At 47.1% G+C, this 13,432-nt stretch overlaps 1 protein-coding gene across 1 annotated transcript in view; it reads right to left on the bottom strand.

Moving 5' to 3' along the window:
- The window catches only part of TNNI3K (TNNI3 interacting kinase), a 459,065-nt gene that overhangs the window by 217,594 nt on the left and 228,039 nt on the right, over positions 1 to 13,432 (bottom strand). Inside the window, exon 20 of the mRNA XM_073592079.1 lies at positions 5,622 to 5,754. Within this exon, the coding sequence (XP_073448180.1) occupies positions 5,622 to 5,754 (133 nt within the window). The remainder of the gene's footprint in view (positions 1 to 5,621; positions 5,755 to 13,432) is intronic.

The following is a 13,432-nucleotide window of genomic DNA, read 5'->3' on the forward strand; positions in this document are numbered from 1 at the left end:
TTATAAAGGGGACCCCGCCTGGGATGAGTCACCAGAGCGTGGGGGAAAGTTCAGAGAGAGAAGCAACATGTCGGAGGTGGAGAGAATCCTGGCCCAGCTTAGAGAAGAGGCGGCAGTGCGGGGTCCCGAGTGGCTCCAGGCGGCGATAGGTACGGCACTCACGGGGACAGAGGCGGCGTCCGAACCGGCGGGCAGGAGCGTGACTAGAGCCCGCAGGGCAAGACCTCCGGAGCGGTATTCGCCGGAGCAGCGAGGGGAGGATCAAAGGCAAGCAAGGGGGAGTCGAGGAGATTCGGCGGCGGGCCCACCCCCTAAACGGACGGCGCGCACTAGCAGCGGCAGCCCGGTAAGAACGAACGACAGGGAGCTGAGAGCGGGCGGCGAGAAGCAAGGAAAAGACAGGGCTTCAGTGCGGCCTAGCAGACCCGGCGAACGCGTGCGCGCTGGCCCCTCCCCCAGGCTTCCAGTGTCGGATCGGGGTAACGCGCAGAGGAGGAGTACAGACGGGACCTCCGGGCCTTCAGCGGCAGGGGATCCACAGCGGCCTGATACAGAACGGAGGGAGCTGAGAAGGGGCAGAGCGGAGGCCGCCAGGACTGAGGTTACGCACGCCGGTCCTGGTAAGGCTGTCCAGAAGTCTCCACACGGACGCGCTGCGCAGAGGAGGGGGAAGATGGCGGCGGCAGCTACAGCCAGCAGGCCCGACCGGCTTTCATCGGAAGAGGAGGAAGACATGGTGCTGAACCTTGCGGAAGAGCGATCAGAGTCGGAAGAAGAGGCAGCCCCCCGCGCGGGGAGAACAGCAGAGGTGGACAGCAGACGATCGGCTGATGGGGCGTCACCTATGCAGCCCGGTAAGTCAGCACCTATTACACCTGAGACAATTTTACATGAGGATAGTGGGCCTAGCAGGGGTTCTGGGTCTGGGACACCTAGGGGGGGGACGGGGGAGAACCCTCTGGGAGCTGCAGGTTTACTAGGTTTCTTGGAGGGAATCAAAGACCTAGTCCAGAAGTTTGAACAGGCGGGTAAAACAGCAGTGGGGCCGGCGGCAGCCTGGGTCCCACCTAGAGCAGGATCGGGGGAACACGCTGAGGCAGGGGGGCGTACGGAAATGCCAGCGGTCGCAGGGGCCGGCTCAGCGCCCGCGAAGGAAGGTGGAAGTGAGGTAGTGGTTCAGGAAGTAGGCAAGACGGCGGTGGCCAGTGAGACGGTGGCGAGGCAGGACATAATTAGAATTGCAGATGCAGCAAAATGTGAAGTATATGTGTGTTATGAAGGGCCGTTAGGGGCGCACCTGAAGCAGGAGGTTAGAGAAAAGTTATGGAAAGGTGAGTATGTGGAGATTTTTTCTTTACTCCCTTTAGAAAAATTCAATTTGGATAGAGTAAAACCTGACGATTCTAAAAAAGAGGACGAAGAGAAAAGGAGATACCGGTTAATCCCGCGTACATTTACCAATTGGCTGCAGGCGTTCGCCATAATGGCAAGTGTCATTGGGGAAAAACAACCCGAACATTGTTCGGCGCTGTTTTGTTATCAGGATTCTATTGGGGAAGCGTACAGAGTTTATGGGGGTACTGCGTGGCTGAGGTATGATGAGCAGTTTCGGCAAAGGAGGGCGGTGCGGAAAGAGCTACGCTGGGACCACAAGGATATAAGCCTATGGATGCGATTGATGACCTCGGCGCGGGTACCGAACCAGTTTTTTCAGGGAGGGGCCGGCGGACCAGCAGCACAGGGACAGTCGGCCGGAAACAAGAAAGGGGTGTGCTGGCAGTATAATTCAGGAACATGCAGGTTCGGAAGTTCTTGTAGGTTCAAGCATGAGTGTTCGGGGTGCAACGGAGCACACTCAGCAACTAAGTGCTTCAAACAAGCTAAGGGTCGCTCAGGGGATACTGGACACAAGAGGGAGGACTCCGGTGAGAGTGGGAAGGATGCGGCCGTTTCTCGGTAGGTATCCTGATAAGAAAGCGGCAAAACTATTGGAAGAAGGCTTCTCCGTTGGCTTTCGTATTCCCTGTTCACTGGCGGTAGTTCCTCCCGTTCCACCCAATCTCCGGTCCGCCTTGCAACACCCGGACGTGGTTCGCGAAAAACTACGTAGGGAGGTTGCAATGGGGAGGATGGCGGGGCCTTTCTCGTCAGCGCCTTTGGCAGATCTGGTGGTGTCGCCGCTGGGGGTAGTACCAAAAAAGGAACCCAATAAATTCAGGCTCATCCATCACCTGTCTTTTCCAAAAGGGGGGTCGGTTAATGACGCCATAGATCAGGAAGCATGCTCAGTGACATACACGTCCTTTGATGCAGCCGTAGGGTGGGTGCGCCGGTACGGTAAAAGGGCTCTGTTGGCTAAGGTTGATATTGAATCGGCCTTTCGGCTGCTACCAGTACATCCCGAAAGTTTTAGGTTGCTCGGATGTCAATGGGACGATGAGTTCTACGTCGACCAATGCCTTCCGATGGGTTGCTCTATATCATGTGCGATATTTGAGCAATTCAGCTCTTTCGTTGAGTGGGTGGTAAGGGAGGTTTCGGGTTTGAATTCTATAATTCATTACCTGGATGACTTCCTATGCATAGGACCGGCAGAGTCGAGGATCTGCGCGGTGCTCTTGGCAACGCTGGAACACATAGCAGACAATTTTGGCATTCCCTTGGCGCCTGACAAAACTGTGGGACCTTGTACGGAAATTACGTTTCTGGGCATCGTCCTGGATTCAGAGGCCATGGAATGTAGGTTGCCGGAGTCAAAGTTGGCAGCCCTGAAAACAGAGATTGCGCGGCTGATTGGACTGCGTAAAGTGCAATTGCGCGTATTGCAATCGGTGTTAGGCAAGCTCAATTTTGCCTGCCGCATCTTGCCTATGGGGAGGGTGTTCAGTCGCCGGCTGGCAGCTAGCACGAGTGGCATTAAGTCCCCGAGACATTTTGTACGCCTGGTCAAGGCACATAGGGACGACCTAAAGGTATGGCATACCTTTTTGGAGTCATTCAATGGAAGGGCGTTGTGGATGGCGGGACCGGTCAGCAATTTCGACCTGGAGCTCTTTACGGACGCAGCGGGGGCCTCAGGGTTTGGAGCTTTCTTCCAGGGCCAATGGAGTGCAGGCCCCTGGCCGCAGTCCTGGATAGTGGCGGGCCTCACAAAGAATTTGGTGCTGTTGGAATTGTTTCCAGTAGTGCTGGCAGTGGAGTTATGGGGTGCATCTTTCAGGGATCTGAAAGTGCGATTCCATGGGGATAATTTGGGGGTAGTGCAGGTGATCAATAAGAACACGGCGTCTTCCCCGCCGGTTATTAGATTACTGCAACATTTGGTGCTGAGATGCTTGCAACTGAATGTTTTCATTCACGCTGTCCACCTGCCAGGAGTAGAAAATGTGATAGCCGATGCTTTATCTCGCTTCCAGTGGGACAGGTTCCGAGAGTTGGCGCCGGACGCGGAGCAACAAGGAGTGCCTTGTCCCGAATGGTTGTGGGGGATAGCGTTGGAATCATCGCGGGATGGATAAAGCGGTCGGTAAGTGGGTCCACGTGGTCAGCATACACGAGGGTCTGGAAGGAGTGGTTAGCGTTCATACAGGAGGTGGGTGAGGATCCCAATGGGCAAGCAGGACGGTCACTCGTTTTGTACTACGTAGCCAGACAAATGGAGGAGGGGGTGTCTGCATCTGTAGTGAATGCGCAACTGTCAGGTTTAGCCTTCCTGTTCAAATTACAGGGGCAGCCAGATTTTACAAAAGATTTCTGGGTGAGACAGGCCGTAAAAGGTTATAGGCGATCGGTGATGCGGATGGATAACAGGAAGCCCGTGACATTTGAGATTCTCAAGGGTGTAGTAGACAAATTGCGGGTGGTGTGTTCATCGGAATTTGAGATAAAATTATTTACGGTCGCGTTTTTGTTGGCGTTTTTTGGGGCATTTAGAATTGGGGAACTGGTTAGCCCGTCAAAGAAAGTACATGGGGGACTTGGGAGTCATGAGGTGGAGTGCAGCAGGGGTAGGCTGTCCTTGTGGTTTAAAAAATCAAAAACGGATCAAGAGGGCAAGGGGAAACTAGTTCAGGTGTTTCCAATTCCGGACTCGCCTTTATGTCCAATAGAAGCAGTAATGGTTTTTAGGCGGGTTCGCCCGGCGGGGCTGGGCGCGTTCTTGGTACACGAGGACGGGACGCCGTTGTCACGTTTTCAGTTTGGGGCTATATTCAGAAAATGCTTGGAGCGTTTGGGTTTGGATGGCAAAGCTTTTTCATCCCACTCATTCAGGATAGGAGCAGCAACAGAAGCTGCAAGGCAAGGGATGGATATGGAGGCGGTAAAAAGGATTGGGAGGTGGGAGTCGAACAGGTTCAGGTCTTACGTTAGGCCCCACATGGTGGTAGGTTTGTGAGGTAAACAAGTGGGCAGGACTCTTCAGTCTGCCCGGGTTTGTGTTGTCAAAATGCTGGTTGTACTATAGTGTATGTTGTTTTTCCTCTTTAATTTCAGGTTCGGCGACCGGGATGGTCTGGATCATGGGCCATTCCTATGTCTGCTGGGGGGCACGGAGAGGGGATGTGAGGTACGAGGGTAGGCAGTTGGGTTTTAATAAAAAGGAAGCCTACATAAAATGGTTTGGAGTCCCGGGAATGTTGTGGGGACGGTTAGTTCCTGAGGTGCAGCGTTATGCAGCTAGGGACAGACCGCCTGATGTGCTAGTATTACACGTGGGCGGCAATGATTTGGGGATTAGGTCCATGTTAGACATCACACGGGACATCAAATCAGATATTGACCGCTTGATGCAGCAATTTCCTGATATGGTCGTTGTATGGTCAGATATTGTGGCGCGTATGACATGGAGAATGGCCAGATCGGTAGAAGGTATTAATAGAGCCAGGAGAAAGATTAATAGGGAAGTTAGCAAATTCATGGTTCAGAAAGGAGGGTTGGCCATACGTCACCTAGAGCTGGAATTCGAGACCTGGAGATATTTAAAAAAAGACGGGGTCCATTTAAACGAAGTAGGCATAGATATGTGGGCTTTGGGCCTTCAAGATGGCATACAACGAGCGCTTCGGGTGTGGAGGGGCAGCCAAGGGTAAGGGAATTACCCTTGCCTGCTGTGGCGGACGTTGGTCTGTGCAGGGAAAGAAGATATCAGAAGGATGAGATCGGGACCATCGTTGGAGGGGTCCTGATGGTGGTTCCCGGTTAACGGAGGTTAGCCGGGAAGTGAGAATGGGGCACTGCGGTCAGGGGTAGTCTTTGAGCCAGCTTGTCGGCTTGAGGCAGGGATAATACATTTGAGAGGGACTGCAGTGCAAGAAGGTTTTCAACACAGAGGTTTACTAATTTCCTGCTCAGACCAACGTTAGATTTTCATAGGTTTATAACAGATATGTTTTCTTTATATTTATACGTTTATATGTTTTATATTTGACTCATTATTTTGGTTAAATAAAGTAGGCTGCTACGGCCTTTGTTACCCCATAAACAAGGTGTGGTCTCGGTTAATTAGGATTTGGAAAGGGGTATATAGTTTATGGGGAGTTAAACACATCTGTTATTCAACAGTCATGATGGTAACTGAAGCAGAATATGGTAGGGACCACAGACAAAATTACACACTTTACCTGGTTTTAGATGAGCAAATGGGATTTCACCAGTAAGTAGTTCCCAAAGGCAGAGGGCGTAGCTGAACACATCGGCCTTTATTGTGTAGCGTGTAGACTGGCTGAAAACTTCTGGTGCCATCCAACGAAGGTTCTAAGAACAAAAAAGCAACTACTTCATTCATTGGTATCAGACAACAGGTCGATCTCAAGTTTTATAATGCATTATATAGACTAGAGCTGTACAGGTCCCCCTCCATTCATCATTTTTGTTACTACTGATACGAATAACCTTCGAACGCCTTTAGTTAATTCTGTGCAAAAAAACTAGTAGATACTCCTGTAAAAAAAGAAGCTAACTTTGTAACATTGCACCGCTATCCGATTCAAAATATTTAGAAAGTTATCAAATAACTCGATAAAAGTATAAGTCACCACAACATTCCAAATATAAATGGCTATAAAAATGTATGCCTAGTAAAATGGAAGAAAAAATATTCAAATCATCTCTGCAATACACAGTTCATCATGTTATGACCCTTAAAAAATGCTGCAAGTAGAAAAATACATGTTAATCCACCAGAGATCCAAGTAGCTCCTAATCTCCTATAGTGAGCTTTTGCTGCACTGAAATCCCAAGCAATGTTGTCAGCCCAGCCTGTCACCATTGGAAGATTCCCCGTTCCATTCTTGTTCTAGTTAAAACTACAAAATGTTGAATCTCCACTCATTTTTTTATCCTGGTGACTAGGGATGAGCTTGGGTTCAGCTGTCATTGCTGAGTCAATGAGTAAGGCTCATGACATTCAAGTTCTGGGTTGGGATGAACTTGGATTCAGAGTGAACCCAAACTCTTCAATACTGGTGACAATAGTTAACAGGCCAATTTAAAAAAGTGAATTCCACCAGTGGGGGTCGCAGACAGCAATAAGAATGTGACCAGTTCTAAACCTTTCTTTCTCAATCTGAAAACATGTATTGACACATTTAGCTGGACTTGTTCTCTAATGTTGAAGACATTTTGTAGTTTTTCCAGGCCACGTCTTCACTTCCTAGAGGGTTGGAGTATCTTCCCGACACTAGGAACTGAAGAAGTGGCTTGGTAAAAGCTATGCAGCATCTTCAACATTACAGAACAAGCCCCGTGACTAAATACAAATAGATATACCATGACCTAGATCAGGGCTCTCCAAACTACGGCCCTCCAGCTGATGCAGAACTACACTTCCAATGAGGCATTGTAAAACTCTGACGTTCACAGACATGACTAGGCATGATGGAAATTGTAGTTCCTGAACAACTGGAGAGCCATAGTTTGGAGACCCCTGACCTAGATACATGAGAACCTTCACAACTTCATATATACAACATATAACATTATATACTTTAAAGAAGACCTTCACCCAAAAGGGGGGGGGATTCTGCTCTTCTATGTCCTCTCCCCTCCACTACAACTTTTGGCACATTAAATATTTTTTTTTGGGGGGGGTGGGGGGGTGGGTGAGTGGGTACCTAGTTTTGATAGGTACCCGTGACTACCTCTGGTTAGATCACCTAGGCAATCCAAGTGGGAGTTCAATCAGCCCCCCCCCCCCCCCCTTAGCCCATAATCGCTTGGGACACTTCACAGGTCCCAGAAGGCAGTGGGACCATTCACAAAACAGATTACAGCTGCGCAATGGGAAGCCGGCTGTGAAGCAGCGAGGAGTCACAGTCGGCTTCACACACTAATGACAGGGACCCGGTCAAGTGTCCTTTTATTAACAGGCAGCAGCTATAGGATTTGTAGCTGCTGACTTGTATTTTTTTTTTTTGTTACTAGGGTGAAGAAACTACCGTATTTATACGCGCAGGCATATAACACGCACCCAATTTAAGAGGGAAGTTTCAGCAAAAAAAACGTTTTTTTTTTAAATAAACCACTTTGAAGCAAAATAATGGTCAGTGAGCATCAATGCATCCTCATTAGTGCCCATTTGCAGCTTCAGTGCAGCCTGATCTGTGCCCATCTGCAGCTTCAGTGCAGCCTGATCTGTGCCCATCTGCAGCCTGATCTGTGCCCATCTGCAGCCTGATTTGCTCCCATCTCTCCCATCAATGCAGCTGCCTGATTAAGCCCCACCATCTCTCAATGCAGGAAATCACAGAGCCGTCATCTCCTGTTTACTCGGCTCTCAGTTGGCAGTCACATACACAGTCCCGCCTCCGCCATCGGCATTGGACCAGCTCCTGTGATAGACAGAACACTGGTCCAATGCCGGTGGTGGAAGCAGGACTGTGTGTGACGTGAGAGCCGAGTGGAGAGGAAATGGCGGCTCGTGAATTCCGGCAGCGCTCATCCCCCTCCTTCCTCTCCGAGGTACGCTGTCAGTGTATAATACGCACCCCTGATTTGCCCCCTATTTTCAGGGGAAAAAAGTGTGTGTTATACACCGATAAATACGGTACCTGAGTGTTCCTGGCCCCAAATTCCTCTGAAAGAGTGGGCTCTGACTTTTACTCTGTGATTCCTGCCTTTCGCCCTTGCCATTTCATCTTAATTTCACATGATATATAAGATATAATATATAATAATAATATAATATATAAGACTTAAAAGTTTCCCTTTTAGTGACGGTGATATTAGAATTCCATCCAAGGTGCCAAATCATCTTTAAAAACAATTATGAACATGGAGTAACTTTGAGCGTTTTGAAAATTCTTATATTATAATTGAAAATAAAAAATAAAAAAATCAAACACTTGTACGTATCTTGGACTCGTTTCGCATTTGTGTATCTGTTTGAATGGCTGTGTTTTCTCCCGAGCTGAGGGTAGACGGGCTCTTGACAAAACATGTTTCTACTTAGCTGGCAGACGTATCTGAAATCCGCAGCTTACTGGGCCAAACCCGGCATTGTCTGGATTAGCATCCCAAAGAAATGCTCCATTATTAACAACCTGCTTTCCTTATTATTCACGCGCTTGTCATTAGCTTCTACCAGTAATTAGAAGCATACATGCTCACGGCTGCCATGGCAACAGACTACAATACAGTTTGCCTTCCGAACAGAATGAGATTTGTCTAACAAGAGGGAAGAGCAATGCCACACTGACACCACCGGCAAGAGTTAAGCTTATATTGTATGTAGTGGGCTTTTTTTTGGGGCTCAGGAACTTTATCTTCCATGTAGAGGCTTAGCTAGTATCCTTTTGTACAACAAAGTGGTTGTCTACATCGTTCTGGGAAGAACAGCTGATTTTATGGTTGCTTATTTACATTGGACGTTGGTTCTAATCCCGTTGGCAAAGGAATTTCCTTAGCAGTCATCTTCTAAAGACAACTGAAACAATTCTTGTGTTCACTTGTACATTTCCCCGTGGCATGTTATTGCTAAAGTGTTTCTCCAGGAAAAACGAATCTATGAACAATCAAAAGGTTGCTCTATTTCATTTTCCCTCTATAATAACACTTTCTTTGTAATTCTGCTCTTTACATGATCGTGGACCTATTTCTACCTTGGTTTTGTTAACATTAGGAAGCCCCAATACAAATGGTTTCTTTCCCTAGCGTTGTTGGGTCCCAGAAGCTGTGCCATGTCAATCTCCCTGCACCAGCTAAGTTTATTTTTCATTCAGCATGTGCTGGAAAGAATTAGGAAAAGGGCAAGGTGCAACATCAATTTCGGTATTGACATCACAGCTGAAATGAGTCTCACCACCGGCTACATCATGGATATCCAATGTAGAAGGGTAGCGGTCAACCAACCGCAGAATAATAGATATTAGAAAAAAGGTATTTCTAATGCTCATTTTAGAAATCACTTAGTAAGGAATGACAGAGCACTGCTAGAAAGTCCAATATCTAGGCTGTGTTTTTAATGCCTTTCCATCTACTTTAAGAATAGAACTCTGCTCGTTACCATGTAAACCTATAACCTTTCGCCAAATGGCTGACTGTTTGCTGTGCATCCTTACTGCTGTATCACTGAAAATGTTGAATATAAAAGCAAACCTGACAGGAACGAGGCAAAGACATTTACGATAGTGAGAATTCTTCTTTAAGAATTCCAGTGGCAAGACTGACTCCCTTTCCGAAAGGTGGAAATTGCCACATTGTACCATTATATCTCTTGTGAAGGAAGAGTGAGAGACCCTTGTGGAGGTCACAGCAGGTGAGCAAAGCTGGGAACTCTCAGAGCTCTCTATACCTGAGTAATATACAGTATATTAAAGAATATGTAACCCTAATATTCCTGATATGTGCCTGTTGTACCAAGTACTTGCATTAAAAATATCCTGTTGTCTCTGCTTTTATCTGAGTTGTTGATATTACCATCTATGAGAGCTTCGGTCTCCAGGAATATGGTGGCCATCAAGTGATTTAAGGGAGTTAGAAGAGAGTTGGCGGTGCCCTCAAGCTTTAGATCATTGTGAGCCTATATAGTTGTCAGGGCTGGGCTTTCAGCAGCTCTCTTCTCTGTGCTCAGGCTGCTCAGCTGTTGGATAATTGTCAGCACTCAAGGTTTCCACAGTGGCTCACCTGGTGATCATTACCTGCTCGTCAGTCTCGCCTACAGCCAGCCCCTTCTGGCTAGTTAACCTGCCTTGTTCATTCCTTTCATGCCTTCTCCTTGGTCAACATATCTGGAGATTCTCTGCTGTGTTTCTGTGAATGACTTTGCCCGGCTGACGTCCCTTCTGGCTCCTGATCCTGTTCTTCTGCCTCCAACTATGCTAACCTCTAGTTTGCTGATTACTGGCTTGTCTGACTACCCGCACTGGCTTCTGATCCTGGCTTATGTTTTGACTATGTTTACTGATCTGTTCAATATTTACCATTACATTAGAGTTACCTTCAGTGGAACTAAGGGGGCAAACGCAACCTCTGAAAAACAACACCCCCCACCATAATACCCCCTCCACCAAATGATGTGGACCAGTGTACAAAACAAGGCCCATAAAGAGATGGATCAGCGACTTTGGGGTGGAGGAACTAGACTGGCCTGCACAGTGTCCTGACCTCAACCTGATAAAACACCTTTGAGACAAATTAGAGCAGAGACTGTGAGCCAGGTTTTCTCGTCCAACATCAGTGCCTGACTTCACAAATGCGCTTCTGGAAAAATGGTCAAACATTCCCCTTGATGCATTGATATGTAAATAGAGGCGTAATTCATATGTATATCATGCCCCCCTGAGGTCATATCCATCATCACTTCTGCTGAATGCTGCCCATCGGGGAGGTAAAGGGGCATGCTTGAAAGTCCTGCCTACAACTGTGGTCATTAAGCCTAACATGAGCCTGTTCTGCAAAGGTAAGCAAATTGGAGGCAGAACCCTTTTGCAAAATAACATGGTGCCACAGCACCGTGAATTGTGGTGCATGTGAATACGCACATTTCAGCAGATGCATGAGGGTGTCATTAACAATTAATAGCACTGTTGTGTATCTGCTAAAGGGCAGCATGTTTCTGTGGTGTCAGGAAAGTGATTATGCATGCGTTCCCGACATACAAATGTGAAAGCAGGCTAAATGTCTCAGTTACATTAGTGGTCAGTGTAAATATTCTCATTAAATTGGGGCTTGGTGTACAATCCTTTAATTTACACGAGTGGCCAGTGTGAATGTCCCCCTTACATAAGTGGTTCCTGTGAATGCTCCTATTATATTAGTGGTCAGTGCAAATCCCCATTACATTAGTGGTCAGTGTAAATCCCATTGCATTAGTGGTCAATGTAAAATCCCCATTACATTAGTGGTCAGTGTAAATCTCATTACATTAGTGGTCAGTGTAAAATCCCCATTACATTAGTGGTCAGTGTAAAATCCCCATTACATTAGTGGTCAGTATAAAACCCCCATTACATTCGAGTTATCTGTCTATTGATGGGTCCCCTGATGTGCTCTAAACAATAGCAACCAATCAGTAAGCAGTAATGATGTGTACTAACCTTTTGCAACCAATCATTGGCTATGCAGTAACCTCTAGCAACCAATTAGTAAGCAGTAATAATGTGCAGTAACCTCTAGCAACCAATTGGTGCGTGGCAAGGATGTCCAGCATCCTCTAGCAACCAATCAGTGAGCAGCATTGATGTACAGTAATCTTTAGCAACCAATCAACAAGCGGAGGTCATGTGTTGTAACCTCTATCAAATAATAAAGGAGCCATAATGTGTAGAAGAGAAGAAAAGATTGATCAAACACTTGAATCCAAAAGATGCTGTAGAAATTTCTTTATTGTCATAAGCCAGACAAGATTGCAATGATGATCAGTTGACGCGTTTCACGCGGAAGAACTGTGCTTGCTAACAATGTCAATGTCATAATGTGTGCTGTAACCTCTAGCAGTAACCCCCAGCATCCAGTCAGTGAGTGGTAATGATACACTGTAACCTCTGGCAACCAATAGTAATCGCTACCTGATCTGATTCAGTAAACTGATTTTGAGTCTAGCTGCTATTTATTGTAGACTCCCAAGAAAATGTTTGCCCAGGGTCCAATCAATAATAAAGATGGCCTTGATAACAATCATAATGCCAGTGAAAAAATGCCCATCATCCTGGGGGCAGGCTCCTCCCCTCACCCCTCCCCACCCTCCACCCAACTCCTAATCCTGTGACCCACTTCCCCACCAGCACCCTTACTCCCAAAACCCTACAACTGCTCCTCAGATGTATGAAGCTACAGTCTTATAGTAGTCCCGTCGGGGTCACAACCACCGCTATGGCAGCCTGTGAATGTTAATGGCTGTGGAAGTATTAGTCTACTTCTCTGAGCCTTATTACTATGATTGTTATATGTCCCGATTCCAATAAAGATAATTGGTAGCCTTAGTAGGTAATTTAGCCTTTGAAGTGTGTTTTGTTGTATTGGTTTATCAGATGCACCTCCCCTCCCAGGATCTCATTTATTGTGGCTTTTAAGCAGACTGACCCTTAAATAAGCTAATGTGGGGATCCACATTGAAGTAAACCTGACCACTAAAGTGAAACATTTCCAAGGTGCCAACCATGCTGAAGTGAAGGGCCTTGTAGTGCTTAGGAACAGCTGTGTTAAAATTCAAATCCTATGTCTCTGTGAAGCCCCTTTTGATCATAAACGCAGGCTGCACAAAGGGCCTTAACTTTTACCAAGGTTAGACTTTGCCCCCTCCTGTGCCTAAACTGCACTCCTGTTACTTACTGGCCATATCCCAGAACTTATTTGAGTGAAGGGTCTGTAATTTGGAGAATAAATGGCAGAAGCAGGAGTCAGTGCTTAAAAGGAGGGGTACAGCCAAAGCTCCTTTGGCTATAATTCTCTTGTGGATCACAGGAGTGCAATTCGCTCTTTCAGCAGACTGAAGCCCACTGTTGGCTGACATTACAGAGCCAGTCCAGGCTCAAGCAAGTTCTCGACCGCTCCCGCCACCTCCTCAGCCCAGGGCTTCAGTGAGCGTGGGGGGTGCAGAGCAGAGAGCTGATGACTGACAGGGAGCTCTGAGAACTGAGCGATCGGCGGTGTGTGAGCGCTCGGTTATCAGTGTTGGAGCCGGTGGGGAACAGATGCAGCATCGGACCAATGCTGCATCCAGCTAGGTAAGTATGATTCTACAAAAACCTCCATTCCCATACTTCTCTTTTAAGGAGACAAATTTAAGGCAGCAGTAAAGTGCTTTAAAGGCTCACCTCCCAATCTATTTACAGTGGGGACAGAAAGTATTCAGACCCCCTTAAATGTTTCACTCTTTGTTATATTGCAGCCGTTTGCTAAAATCATTTAATTTCATTTTTTTTTTTCCTCATTAATGTACACACAGCACCCCATATTGACAGAAAAACACAGAATTGTTGACATTTTTGCAGAT

The sequence above is a fragment of the Aquarana catesbeiana genome, linkage group LG07 (genome assembly GCF_042186555.1).
Source record: "Aquarana catesbeiana isolate 2022-GZ linkage group LG07, ASM4218655v1, whole genome shotgun sequence".
Lineage (NCBI taxonomy): Eukaryota > Metazoa > Chordata > Amphibia > Anura > Ranidae > Aquarana > Aquarana catesbeiana.